The following is a 15,221-nucleotide window of genomic DNA, read 5'->3' on the forward strand; positions in this document are numbered from 1 at the left end:
GAATTGACGGACCCGGATTTGTACACTTAGGTGTACCCTTGAAAATCCATCGAAATTCCAAGTAGTTCAACGGGATAAATATAGAAAAATAACAATGGAATGGAAATCATGGAATTGATGAGTTCATCAATCATGATATATATATTATTGATACACGGAAATTATTGAACTAACTTGAATGTTGCGTTTGTGCATGTTAGGGGAATAATGCATTGACTGGCATGTATAAGTTAAATTGGCCAACGTTACCTCATTAATATTTTGATTTTGTTTGGTTTTAAATATGAATGCTTAATGAAATGAAATGTCTTTAAATTAATTTGTAAACTCTGATAATGCTCTATAACCCTATTCTGGCAATAGATATGGGTTAGGGGTGTTACACTCTTTTATTTTTTTTATTTGTTTGATAACTGTATTTTTCTACAATTTTATATTTTTATTTGTTTGTTTGATGTTGAGATTGCAGCAATTGAAAAAAAACAACAACACTTAGGAGCTTATTGATCTTCCAAAGGGGAAAAAGACAATTAGAGTGAAATGGGTTTATAAAACCAAATTCAATGAGAATGGTGAAATCAACAAATATAAGGCAGGTTTGGTGGCCAAATGTTACAAGCAAGAGTTTGGTGTTGATTATAAAAAAGTATTTGCTCTGGTAGTTAGACTTGATACATCAAATTAGTGGTGGCACTAACAGCTCTGGTCAATTTATCAGTTAAACGTGAAATCAGTCTTTCTACATGGAGAGTTGCAAGAGCAAGTATTTATCGATCAATCCTCTGATTATATGAAGCATGGAAGTGAACATAAAGTTTACAGACTAAAAAGGGTGTTATATAAGTTAAAACAAGCTTCAAAAATTTGGTACAGTTGTATTGATGTTATATCAATATGACAGGTTTTCAAAAATGTCCATATGAGCATACATATTTTACAAAATTTAAAAATCGTATATGTTGATGATTTGATTTATACTAGGAATTATCTTACATGGCTTAAAAATTTTAAGCATTCAATGATGACCGAGTTTGATATATCAAACCTTAGTTTAATGCATTATTTACTGGTGGAATTTTTATTTACAAACAAATATGTTCAGTTTATTTTAGAAAGGTTTGGGATGCAAAATTGTATTTTTGTCGCCACACCTACAAATCTGAGGCTGAAGTTAGAGAAGAATTTTTCAAGAATGACATCACTCTTTACAAACAGATTGTAGGAAGTCTAATGTATTTAACAACCACTAGACCTGACATAATGTACTCTGTTAGTCTTATTAGCAGGTACATGGAGAATCCAAAAGAAACTCATTTGTTGGCAGCTAAAAGAATTCTCAAGTATTTGCATTTTGTACAAGAAAAGAGAAAAGTACTTCGAGTTGTTGGTAATGCAAAATCAGAAATATTTTTTTAAAATATTTTCTATTGTAGAATATTTTTCAATTGAGGAAAATCTTCTGATTGTTGCAGAATATTTTCTATTGAGGAAAATATTTTATTATATTTAAAAATTTACACTGTTATTTTACCATTTTACCCTTCTAAAAAATATAAATAGTAGGCTACTCTTCTCATTTTTCACAATACACGAAAATAAGAAAACTCGGTTCTCTCTTTTCTCTCCCATTCTTGTTCTCCAAAAATTCTAAAGTTTTACTAAATTACATTAGTGCAATATTTTGTCTAAGAGATTGTGTTTTAAGCGGGATGTCTGTGACCCATCCAATCTTGGGAATCGAACCTAGTACGGTTTACCCGAGTTTCTTTCAATTTATTTCCCGACTTTTACGAGAAGAGCAATCCTTTTTAGTTTCATTTTCGTCATTCAGTTGTACGAATTACATTTAGCTTGATTTCGTGTCAGTGCTAATGGTTTTGTTTGCAATAGTATATTTCCAACACGAGTTATGTGTTTATGCTAGGTTCAGGAGCTGTTTCATAACAAATTGTTACGCTATCTAGCATAGAAGTAGAACTTGTGACTGCAACTATTTGTGATACTCAAGCCATTTGGTTGAAGAACATACTTGCAAAGATTTCCACAGCAAGAACCAACCACAACTTACTCTAATTACGGTTCAACAATTAAACTTTCGAAGAATCCAGTATTGTATAGGAGAAGCAAACACATAAATGTAGAATTTCACTTTCCACGAGATCTCACCGAGGAGAAGATCATTGGTGTTGTTTATTGCAAAAGTGAGGACCAGGTTGCAGATATCTTTACCAAGCCCCTCAAAGTTGTTGCATTCACAAAGCTTAGGTGTGCTCTAGGCATTTGTAACATGAAGAATTTGATGACGAGCTTAAACTGAAGCTAACCTTCAATGATTTCAGTTTATGAGAAGGTGTCAGATATATTTACTCATGTTCCTGAGTTTGTTGATGTAATTGCCTATAAAAGACACTCTTTTGATGAAATAATTTAATTAAATTTCATCTTATTATTTTGTTTTACTTTCTAACAGATACACAGACAACTTCAATTCTATAGAAAACTATATCCACTTCATGCCAAGGAATGACAGTGATCATAATCGCACACTACATTTCAACAGTTTTGAATATGGATAGCGTATTTTTTCTCAATCAAGGAACCCTAGTGTGCTTTCTATATCCCCTCCAGCATTACTTGCAAAACATAGTCCGGCATCTACTCGATATCAGATTCAATTTTATATTTGGAATTTTTTAGAAATGTAGTATTCCCGTTCCAAGTTTCCAAATGAGTGAACAACTATTTCAAGTTTGATAATGGTACAGGTTGAGGAAGGTAACCCAAATGCACTTCTACAAGATGAATCCTCCATATTTTCAAGCTTTGCTAAAGCGTCTATAATGTAAATAGATGGTTGATCTACAACTACCACTCCAAATGTAAGTTTTATGCAGTTGCTTTCGGAAAGCATTTATCACACAACTTGTTTTACGAGATTAGTTCTTCAATCCTCCATAACTTCTGTAACATAGGTTTCTTTTCTAAATTGCAGAAAATATAGTTAGCAAAAAAAAATGGAAGAAAATCTTTACTTGATTTACTTGAAGTAATAGTAGAGACTGCGTCATCATGGTCATCAGCAGTGGTAGGGTGACCAGTGGTGTTATGCTGGCAGGTGAGCTCATCAGAAAAGATGGGGTCATGGTCATAGTTCCTTATAATTATCGTGTAACATGTGGCAGCATATGATTGGTTGAATATTTTAGTCGTTAGTTTTTAATGTCCAAATGACTAAATTGAGAACATAACTCGAGTAATAAATATGACAACTCGAAAACATTGATAATTATTACATAACTTTTAATAATTGAATGATTAAAATTTAATATTAATCTTATTTAATGACCGTTTCTTTAATTTTAACAAAAAAATATTTCATGAAATCATTCCCTTCAAACACCATCGTGATTGACATAATTAATGTTAACTCATTGTCATATAATAACATGGATGACGGACGATAGAGAAGAAGAAGAAGAATGACTGAAATCTCTGAAACTGCCATGTCATTGGAAAGATAATGAGATCCTTGCGATAGCTTGGAGGGGAACCAGTTCGTGTAATATGTCATGAAATGCATTTTAATCCTTATATTTTAAAAATGAAGTTGTTTTGTAACAATGGGGAAACAAAGTTAATTATGAAGTGGTGTTTTAATTAAATGATGCAGCATCAGTAAGAGATGCTACAAACAGAAACTATTACATTTTATTCACAATTTTCTTTCCAACAGCTATAAACATAATCATGTTACTTTCTTCTTCTTTTTTCCAATAACTTGCAAAATTCTTTTACATAATATAGAGAAGTAGAGTATTCTAACCATGACCAGACGCCCCATGGAAACCCAAAATTTCGTACAGACTACAAGCAATCTATTAACAGAAATGCAACTTTGAAGTTCTTTCGACTCTGTAATGTAATGCAGGCTGGATCCGTGGAACAAGCAGATAGTAAGTTTTAAAATCAGGCCGTCTTTGTATTCAAGTATGTGAAGATGATGGCAGCGAGGAAGGGGAGGAGAAACACAGCCCATATGGTGCATTTGAGCTCGAACGACAAGGGGATTGAAAGAGTGTGGGCGAATGCAGCTGCTGAAAGGAGGAGAGCAACTTTCTGCAATGCATTTGAGGTTGTGGTGCAATATGGGTTGATAAAGAAAGCACCCAACATCAAAATGAAGATAAGTAGGACAAGGAAGGAAAGCAAAACCATGGCAAATGGTAGGTGTTGATCGGACTGATGGGGTGTTGCATATTGGAGGGATACACCCAGTGCATATGAAAAGCAAAATGCTATTACTGTATTTTGCCAATTGTTGATGGTTCTGGAGTGCAAGTAAAGGGTGTAGCTGAGAGGGCAATTGGGGTTGTGGGGATGGTGATGGCATTGGCATTGGCATCCTCACTGCCTGACCTTCGATGTCCACACCAGCTATGATCGCTGGCTGTGATAGTGATGGTAGCTGTTCTTGCAGTCTTTGCAGGTATAAAAATTCAGGACGGAATCGGATGAAAGTTGCTGTAATTGAAAAAAGAAATGTCTGAAACTTTTGTTGGAAAATCGTATTGATTGGTGCAATGAAGAAAGAAGATAAACACACACAGATACATATATATATATATATATATATATGTGTGTGTGTAGACTGCAGTGGGGCCCAGCTTGATATAAAAAGAGAATGAAAGGTAAAGAAAAGTAAGGGTGCACTTCTTTTTTAAAAACACAAACTTGGACATCCGAATTTGTTGAACTAAGTATATAGGGTTTGGATGTTAGAGTTATCACGTCTTGTTCGTTGTTTAGATTTGGCAATATGACAGGAAAGCAACCCCTTTTCCCTTTTCAGATGATTTGTTTTTTTAAGTTTTTTTTCACACATTTGAATAATCATATAATCATCATTGTTTACAGTTCCGGAGGTCCGACTCCTGTATTGGTTTTGTCAAATGCATGGTTTAAAATAAAGAAAGAAGCCAAAGGTTGGAAAAAGAAAGGGTAAAGGGAAGGACTTCTGAAATGGTCTTTCCTTGGCAAATTAAAGTTTTTTATAAAATGGAAACTCCATGACCATGAACACCAAAATCATATTATATTGGGGGAGCGAAGTGGAGCCCCGATTACTCTATTAGTCTTTGTGCTGTCTGATAATAGGTCAAAGTCATATATCTCTGTTTTCTAATAATCGATAATCACCAAAGGACTGTCTTTTGTCTTGTACTCATGGTTAGAGATGTTTAAAGTGTTAATCGTTCGGTTAATTAAACCGAATTAGTATTAATCAAATTAATTAAATTTTTTAATCCTTTAATCATTAATAAAATCGAAATTTTTCAAAAATAATTTAATAAGGAAGATGTTAATGTTTTGTTTATATTTTTAATTTTAAGAGATTAAATTGTAGTTTTATCATGTTAAATGTATGATTTCAGTTTTTTTTAAGGGATTAAACACTTTTTTTTAAGAAAGTCAAAATATAATTTTACCATATATTAGTTTTTAAATATATTTGAAGAAAAAAAAAATTTTAATCCATTTTTTGGAACAAGTCCCTTCCCTGAACTTGAATTTGCCCCTGGTTAAAGATAAGAAACATATGAATCAAGCACTTTGTGATAAGTTGATGTAAAGTGTGACTCGTGGTTGACATGAGAAATTCAGAAACCATCTTTTAATCGGACTATGGACAAGTCCGAAACAAAGTTGGCCCCATTATTTTGTAGTGACAACATGGAGAAAGATCAAAGGCATAAGGAAAATTTTGTATGACATGTTTTTCAACCTTTGTGCTCCAAAAGTTACTAATACTGCGTTTTTCGTCACCATTTTGACATAATTTATGTTGTTTTGGTGATGATTTTCTTTTCGAATATTTGTTAAAGGAGAAGAGCCGAAAAGGAAAGAGATGTTTGGAATGTTGAATTTAGTGTTGTGGTATCATAATAGAGGTGCTCATGGGCCGGGCCGGGTTCGGGTCGGGCCCATAAAAAATTTGACCCGGTACTAGGCCCGGGCCCGGCCCGAAATATGGGCCTAAAATTTTGCCTAGGCCTGGCCCGGAAAAAAATCATAAGTCCGGGCCTGGCCCGGCCCATTTTTTAATAAATACCAAAAATTTATTTTAAAATTTAAAAAAAGTATTTTAAAAATATTTTAAAATTAAAATATTTTAAAATATTTTAAAATTAAAAAATAATAAAAAAAAGTATTTTTAAAATATTTTAAAATTAAAAAAATTTAAAAATAAATATATTTATTATATCGGGCCGGGCCGGGTCTGGGCCAAAAAAGTGGTGCCCGAGGCCCGGCCTATTTTCTAAACGGGCCTCATTTTTTTGCCCAAGCCAATATTTCGAGCCTATATTTTTACCCAAACTCTCTCATATTTCGGGCGGGCCGTCGGGCCGGGCCAGGCCGCCTGGCCCATGAGCACCTCTATATCATAAAATTGAAACTAAGATGTCCCTCAACTAACTTCTAACATATTCGGGCATGAACCTTGCCACTTTGCATAAGTTGTGGGTTTAGTTTTTATACATTGATTTGATTAATTTTAGTCCTTATAATTTTTAAATTTATCAATTTTAATCCCTACACTTTTGAATTTCTAAATTTCAGTCATGACCAAACGGCAGCAACTAAATTCATTTGGTTAAATAATGTTATTAGTCTTGTATTATACGTAAATTTATACATTTGGTCGATGTTCTCCATTTGGATCATTCTTGCTCTCTATACAAATTCTGAAATTTTAGTCTTTGACACACAATAGTAGTTAAATCAATTAAATGATTTTTTAAAATACTATTTGAATATAGAAAGCCGACCATGATATCATACATTTAATAATATGTTTGTTGCATTAGATTTTGAAAGCAGAGAACTTAATTTAATGAATTTAATAGCTACAATTTGTCCAAAATAAAATTTTAAATTTTAAAAGTATAAGATTTAAAATGACCAACTTAAAATACAAGGATTAAATACACAATTTACGCATATTATAATTATTAATATTATTATATTTTTAATTATTTTTAGAGAGTAAAACGGGTAAATCATTAAACAAATTTAATTAAATTAGCTTTGCATATTGTCATTCATCAATAACCTTTCAACTAAGTCTCTAGAGAGCAGAGTTGGAATCCCCAAAACAAGCTGTCCGAACAAATTGATTAAATCGACGATCCAATAACTTTGACCATCGATCCAGTTTTAAAAACCTAAATTTCAGATTACTTATTTATCTAATTTATAGCTTGAGTTGACTGATAATGTAAGTAGTTAGGTTGTCAATATCTTATCATATATTGTCACTAATGTTGGTCTCTCTCAAGTGTCAACATACATCAATATTATTAAGGGTGTTTACAACCTATGTATTCTAATCTCACATGTTCATGTGTTGATGTTGGATTTCCTTTTTCTTTTCTTTTATTGAGGATTGGGTTAATTTACTCCTTTAATAGACTTAAATGTCAAATAATTACATTATATTTATATTGTAAATAAAACATCGAACCGAAATGAATATATTTAAAATACTAATTAAACCAAATTTTATAAAAACAGGTCAATTTTTCATTTTTTTTCTCAGCTCTACTTATATCATAATATGGCAACATTTGGGGGGGGGGAACCCCAGAAATGTTGTAAAAAAGTGGGAAAATAATGATTTAACAATACAAGGGGCAAATGTTGAACATGGATGCAAATTGGCCTCTCAATTAAAGGCAAGAAAACAGAGTGATGCAGATTTCTCACATGGACATGGGGGCCTAACCCATACTTTTCTTGGCTCTATGCTCCTTTCTTACCAAGGATATATTCTCTTCTCTTTTTTTTTTTTGTATAATAGATTGCAATTTGTAATTATGTCTATAAACATATTGGAGATAGTTCAACTTATCTTTTAATCATTTATTCAACCAATCAATTTAAGAAAACCGTTTAATTATGATTTTAGTCCCATTTATTGTGCTAAATTTTGGGTTTAGTCCTCTAAGTTGACATGAATTAGTCCCTTTACTGATATAATGTTATTAGAGCCTAGCAGTTAATCATTTATTCACCTCAATTAACTTCAAAAATGATTCAGTTATTGTCTTAGTCCTCTACTATCCTGAAATTTAGGATTTAATCCTCTATTTCAATTTGATATATTTCGATATTCGCAATTATAACGTTATCAATATGTCCAAATTGTTAAGCCTGTTAGTTATTGCAATTAATCATTCACCCAATCAACTTTAAAAAGAAAACCAATTTAGTGAGGTGTAATTCTTCTACTTTTATAATGTTATTAATAGGTCCAAATCGGTAACACCATTAGTTGATATCGTTAAAGTGATAACATAAAATTTTCTTTTAAAACAATCTTAAACATGTGATCAACATGCAAATTTATATCGACTGAATATAATTGATTGAATATTTTTCCCGACCCTAAATATAGAATCAACTAACAGTAAAAATAAAATACGATGAATTTAAATCTACTAATAATAATATAAAATAAAACATCAAATTATGCTAAATTTGAAGGAATTAATAAAGTCATTATAACAACTCCAAAAACCCATCATGGAAGAAAGAGGAGTAATTTAATTTATGACAGAATATGTTTTATTTAGATCTAATGGTTACCTAACCTTTCTTTATTTTTTTAATTTTTTTAATTAGAGAATCATTTTCAATGTGTCTTGGCATATGCATGGCAGATCTACTTTCATAGTTTTGTGTGATTTTTCTAAATATTTTTTCCTATTAATTATAATTTATTTTAATAGGCTAAATATGCAGGACCATCCATGATTTTGACATTTAACTAGTAAACCACACCAAGCTCATAAAAGGAATTAGGGTTGAGTTAAATTTAGAGTCGGAAATCCATGAGTTTTGAATCCAATATCCTAGAATAATTAACTAATTCAATAAATTTGAAAGAAAGTCTGTAAAACTTAAACTTAAAATCTCAAATTTTTAATTTTATTACTAAACCGAATACTCATTAATCAAAATTTTATTTTCGGTATTTACTATAATAATTGAAACTTAATGTAAAATAAATAAATAAAAAGTTTCCCTAAGAAAATTGTTAGCTTGATGGATAAGGTATGGGGAATATGGTTGATGGATTTTTATTAATTTAATTTGTTATGATAAAAGGATAAGCAACCAAACATCATAAATTTTGAATGGAAATTGTCGTTGAAATTTGGAAACAGTAGCCTCAAGTGTCGGGTGTGTTTGGTGTTTTGATGAGACCCATTACCTTCTTACATTTACATGATCCGATGACTATACTTAAAAATAAATAAAAAATTTAGGAGCTGAAATTAAATTTTAATTTTTATGATAATAAAAATATAATTTTATCATCTGAATAATATATATTTTTTTATAATTTTTAAAAAATTAAAATAAAATGTTGTCATTTTTAAGGGATCAAAATGTAATTTTAACTTTATTAATTTAAAATTTTAAAATTTTAAAAAGACATAAATAAAAAAATTTTCATTTTAGGGGGGTCAGCTGTCGGCTCCTCTTGGCTACACCCCTATACTCTATGCTAGACCTATCATATGTGTTTTTCTTATATTGTTTTTTAATAATATAACCATATTTAAAACAATGTATAAATAATATACTTCATAGGATCAGACATTGGATACCATATTAATATTTGAACCCATATTTAATAAGTTATCACAACACGCATATATATAAGTTGAGTAATTATTTATTATTTTATCATTTTAATCCTAACCTAGTTTGTTTTAGTCCCTTTACTATATTAAAAGTTAGGGTCTAATCGCTTAAATTGATATAATTTGATTCATCTATTTTTATAATGTTATTGGTAGATCTAAATTGTTGGATTACCGGTATAGATCTACTGGTAAATTATAAACATAAAAAGGTCGTATTATATCGAATTTAAAGAAGAGATGGTCCCAAATTTCAACACAATAGGGGGACTAAAACCACAATTAAGGAGTGTAGCCAATGGCCACCACCTTTGCTTAACTTATTGATAAGCCCACTTTAATCAATTTCATAATGATGGTTTAAGTTACCTTAATTAGAAGAAATCAACTGCATCTGCTCTGCTCCAACCGTTGACCAACATTAGTTGGCAAGTTTCCCAAATTCTCATCTTCATCTGACGCTGACGTGGCAAAATTCCAGTGGGTACCTGCTCTACATTGGGTCTTTCATCTTTGTTTTAGCATTGGAGTTAGCCACCAAATCAACCACTAACCCCACACCAAAAACAGCCAAAGCTTTATATAATAATAACAATAAGCCTTCACTGTGAAAGAAAACAAATTATTTTCCATCAAAAAGAGAGAGAAAAAAGCTTGTGAAGAATCTATGCCATGAAAGGAAGAGAATTGAAGCTCAAAGATTGAAACTTTGTTGCAAAGTTTTGTTCTTTTCACCTCTGGTGCTTGAAGAAGGCAAAAAACAGAGAGGTAAAAAGGTAAAGCTTTCTTCTTTGTATTTGTTTGTTGATTCTTGAGTTAGATTGGGATACTTCATATTTCTATGTCAATATAGAAGATATTGAATTTATTTGAAAAAAACAGTGAGCATATGGTGTAATAGTGAATTGAAAAATGCGTGGTCTTAAGCTAATAGAGAGTTTCAAAGGCACTCAAGTTCATGCCTTGAATCCACCAGATACCACTGTTGTTAACTCTACTGGTTCTTCTTCCACATCCAGTAAGCTCGGTAACCATAGGGTTAAATTTATAGGGTCAAAACTGAAATCCAATAAGGCCCGCTCTGGTTCAGGAGCTAAAACATTGCTTCCTTTCGGACTCCCTAGGACTGACCTTCTTGAACCACCGATAGAACCTCACTTGAAATCCATCCAGTTGGTAGAAACCTTATCCAACCTATATCGCCGGTTCGAGACTTGTTCAGAGTCGGAGAAATCGTTGGTATGCATCGAGCAGTACTCGGTTTTGAGTTGCCTTGGTGATCCCAAGTTACTTAGGAGGTGCCTCCGTGCTGCGAGGCAACATGCCTTTGATTTGCCCTCCAAGGTAGTTTTGTCGGCTTGGTTAAGGTATGAGAGGAGAGAAGATGAGCTTGATGGTGTATCGCCGATGGATTGTAGTAGGTTCGTTCTTGAATGTCCTAAGGCTGCCCTCGTATCTGGGTACGATCCAAATTCTATTTATGACCACTGCAAGTGTTATCAAGAGCGTAGTGAGTTCACACAAGTCTCTAAGGGGGATGAGTTTTTGGCATTGGAAGAAGATAGTGATATCTGTTTTCGTGTTGGCAATGAGGATATTAATTGTATTCGATTTAAGATTGCTGCGCTTTCAACCCCATTTAAGGCTATGCTATACGGGAGTTTCACGGAGTCGAAAAGTTATAGAATTGATTTTTCGCAAAATGATATCTCTGTGGAGGGAATGAGAGGTGTGGATTTGTACAGTAGGACTAGGAGGGTGGACTCGTTGTCTCCCGAGATTGTTCTGGAGCTATTGTCTTTTGCAAATAGGTTCTGTTGTGAGGATATGAAGTCTGCTTGTGATATTCACTTAGCTTCTTTGGTCAGTTGCATAGAGGATGCTTTGGATCTTATCGAATACGGGTTAGAGGAAAGGGCGAATGCTCTAATAGCTTCTTGTTTGCAAGTGTTGCTAAGGGAGCTCCCAAGTTCTCTTTACAACCCCAAAGTGATGAAAATATTTTGTAGCTTTGAGGCCAGGGAGAGATTGGCTTCAGCCAGGCATGCTTCTTTCCTCTTGTATTATTTCCTAAGCCAGGTGGCTATGGGAGACAGTATGGTGTCGAATGCAACAGTGATGTTGTTAGAAAGGCTGGGAGAATGTGCCACGGAAAAGTGGCAGAAGGCTCTAGCTTTGCATCAACTGGGTTGTGTGTTGCTGGAGAGGAAAGAGTACGTAAGTGCTCAATGTTGCTTCGAAGCAGCTAGTGAGGCGGGTCATGTTTATTCATTAGCTGGTATGGCAAGATGCAGGTACAAACAAGGGCAACAGTATTCAGCCTATCGGTTGACAAGCTCTCTTATCTCTGAGTATAAAGCTGTTGGGTGGATGTATCAGGAACGGTCTTTGTATAACGTTGGGAAGGATAAGATTGCCGATTTGGAAACTGCAACTGAGTTGGATCCCACCTTGCCATTCCCATATAAATATAGAGCAGTCTCAAAGGCCGAGGAGAAGCAAACCAGGGCTGCTATTTCGGAGATTGACAGAATCATCGGTTTCAAGCTTGTTCCGGACTGCCTGGAATTGAGAGCCTGGTTCTTAATGGCGATTGAGGATTATGGAAGTGCTTTGAGAGATATTAGAGCAGTGTTAACTTTGGATCCAAGTTACAAGATGTTCAATGAGCAAGTAAGAGGGGATATTTTGATTGAGTTCCTTAACTATAAGGTTCAGCTAGGAAGTCAAGCTGACTGCTGGATGCAACTTTATGATCGATGGTCTTCCGTAGATGATATTGGTTCTCTAGCTGTCATTCACCAGATGCTGGTTAATGATCCCGGAAATAGCCTCCTTAGGTTTCGGCAATCTCTGTTACTTTTGAGGTAAGCCTTATGTTATCAAGTTTTCGTTTAGTGAAATTCTTATTCTCTATGTCGATTTTTAGTGAGGTTGTGAAACCATAGTCAATCACTGCTGTCGTACGCCAGGATTGTTCAAGTCTCGTTTTCTGGGATTTTGTTGTTCACAGCTTTGGTCCTTCCACATTTGATTAGATGAGCAAATACTGAATGTACTTAACATTGCAGGCTAAATTGTCAGAAGGCTGCTATGCGATGTTTGCGGTTAGCCCGTAACCATTCTAGTTCTGAGCACGAAAAGTTAGTTTACGAGGGATGGATTTTATACGACATTGGCCATCGTGAAGAAGCTCTTGCTAGAGCTGAGAAGTCCATTTCGATTCAGAGGTCATTCGAAGCCTTTTTCCTGAAATCATACACATTAGCAGACTCCAGTTTGGATCCCGAGTCTTCTTCTTATGTAATTCAGCTTCTGCAGGAAGCCCTTCGATGCCCTTCAGACGGTCTTCGGAAAGGACAAGTGAGTAACTCTACGCTCAGACTATGTCATTGGACAATCTTCTTCATACTATTTGATTGCTTTTGGTCATATTTTACAGGCACTCAACAATTTAGGCACAATCTATGTGGATTGTGGTAAACTGGATCAAGCTGCAACCTGCTATATGAATGCCCTTGAAATCAAGCACACAAGAGCTCACCAAGGATTAGCACGCGTATACTTTTTAAGAAATCAGCGGAAAGCTGCATACAACGAGATGTCCAAACTAATAGAGAAGGCACATAATAATGCCTCGGCATATGAAAAGCGATCTGAATATTGCGATCGTGAGACAGCAAAGAATGATCTCAACATGGCAACGAAACTGGATCCACTTAGAACTTATCCATACAGATTCAGGGCTGCTGGTAATTTTCAAATTTTTGTTTCTCAGTTTCTTAAATTTGATTCTTGTTTGAGACCCGGATTTTTCCTTATCGTTCTTTAGCCGACTCAAGTCCTCACATACGAAGAAAAACTAGTTGAGAATCTGAAACTGCTTGTATTCTAAACTAGTCTGGCTATCATAAGAAGGGCTTGAAATTCATAACTAGATATATATACATATGATCTAATAAATCTCAAAGTCAATACTGACATGCTGCATTGTATGATTACTTTGTTAGTGTTAATGGATGACCAAAAGGAAACCGAAGCAGTTGAAGAGCTTTCAAAAGCCATAGCTTTCAAGCCTGACTTGCAAATGCTTCATCTTCGAGCGGCATTTTACGAGTCGATGGGTGATATGAAGTCAGCTCTCTGTGATTGTGAAGCAGCACTCTGCTTGGAACCGAACCATATGGACACGCTCGATCTGTATAATAGAGCACGAGACAGAGCCATCAATCCACAAGAAATGTGAGAGGCATCATCGTCATTACATTTCTGATAAACTTGCCGGATGTAGCAGTCAGTTACAAGGAAAAAGAATCATGGAGTCTTTTCACATCGAGCTGCTGACTGACCCTCACCGTGGAAAGGAAAGGACCCAGAGAGAGTTGCTTGTAAATGCGAACAGGCCTTATGGAATCAGGTGTACCTTGCCACATAAGAAAAGATTTAGCCTTGTAGGTTAAAAGGGATCACACTGTTGTGACTTTATTCATTCCTTACAAAAGGAAAACGTATGCAAGTTCAGACCCGTTTAGGGGTTGACCAACTCTTCATGGACAACACTTCGAATATTCAGTTTCGTGTTAGATAGTAAAATGAACCCTGATTGTTACATTTTATTTGGAAATATGGGAAAAGAGCAGCTATTTGTGGGAATATGACAAATGCCAAGGACAGTAAAATGGAACTTGTGCTTTTTCTTTTTCCAAAAAAAACGGTTGAATTCTGATTTTGGACCACTCTATTATGCTCAATTTTGCAATTTAGTCCTTATATTCTATTTTTATGATGTCATTAGTCCAAACTAAGTTAGTACTTTTAAGTTTTAACAAGAATAAGGATCAAACTATAAAAGTACATTATAAAAATAGAGGATTAAATTATATGAAATTAAAATGCAATAACTAAATATCAGATTTAAACATAATAAAGGAAGGAGAATCAATTCTTTTATTTGGTTTTTAGCTCAAAAATCAGTAATTTCGGTGGAGAATGATAAAGCCATTTGTTAGCAGCACCTAGTGTAGATGGCACTAAAAAGATGCCATGAAATGGACAGTCCATCATGAAAGAACCAAGAATAATTTGATAGGGTATGTTTGGATGGTAATGGCAATACTTTGCAGTAGAAGAAGAAAAAAGAGTGATATAATGATATGTTTACACATGGAGGGGCAGAGGGACTGGACCCATGGTCTGGTTTGTGGACCAGTGATTGCTTAAAACCAGCTGCTGTTTGGTTTATGAGTAGAATCGGACACATCACCTGAAGTGGGGTTTGTTTACCTCCTAAAAGAGACAAGACAACCTTGGTAGATGATGTTGATGTGATGACAACATTTCCATTGATTGGCTCTGCTTATTACTGCTATAGTAAGTGGTTTAAGTATCAAAGGCATGGCCCAAACTGATGCTATTGTAACTTTGCAGTTTCGAAATGGGTTTTTTGGATAGGAAAAACCATAAAAGAATTGAGTCCTAAAATAGCCCATAAAGAGTGTTTTGAGATGAGAA

The 15,221-nt window shown here is 34.1% G+C and overlaps 1 protein-coding gene across 1 annotated transcript; it reads left to right on the top strand.

Moving 5' to 3' along the window:
* Positions 1–10,309: 10,309 nt before the first annotated feature.
* LOC105789015 (ethylene-overproduction protein 1) lies at positions 10,310–14,446 on the top strand. The gene is made up of 4 exons (XM_012616201.2): positions 10,310–12,577; positions 12,782–13,073; positions 13,153–13,462; positions 13,721–14,446. The coding sequence occupies exons 1-4, from the start codon at positions 10,623–10,625 to the stop codon at positions 13,954–13,956; spliced, it is 2,793 nt and encodes a 930-aa protein (XP_012471655.1). The 5' UTR covers positions 10,310–10,622; the 3' UTR covers positions 13,957–14,446.
* The last annotated feature ends 775 nt before the right edge of the window (positions 14,447–15,221 follow it).

The sequence above is a fragment of the Gossypium raimondii genome, chromosome 2 (genome assembly GCF_025698545.1).
Source record: "Gossypium raimondii isolate GPD5lz chromosome 2, ASM2569854v1, whole genome shotgun sequence".
NCBI lineage: Eukaryota > Viridiplantae > Streptophyta > Magnoliopsida > Malvales > Malvaceae > Gossypium > Gossypium raimondii.

What these genes read in the sequence shown, in the direction of transcription:
- LOC105789015 (XM_012616201.2), top strand. Translation starts at nt 10,623, where the DNA reads ATGCGTGGTCTTAAGCTAATAGAGAGTTTCAAAGGCACTCAAGTTCAT. An exon ending in CAATCTCTGTTACTTTTGAG is followed by an intron (nt 12,578 to 12,781) that starts GTAAGCCTTATG and finishes TTAACATTGCAG; the next exon opens with GCTAAATTGTCAGAAGGCTG. An exon ending in ACGGTCTTCGGAAAGGACAA is followed by an intron (nt 13,074 to 13,152) that starts GTGAGTAACTCT and finishes CATATTTTACAG; the next exon opens with GCACTCAACAATTTAGGCAC.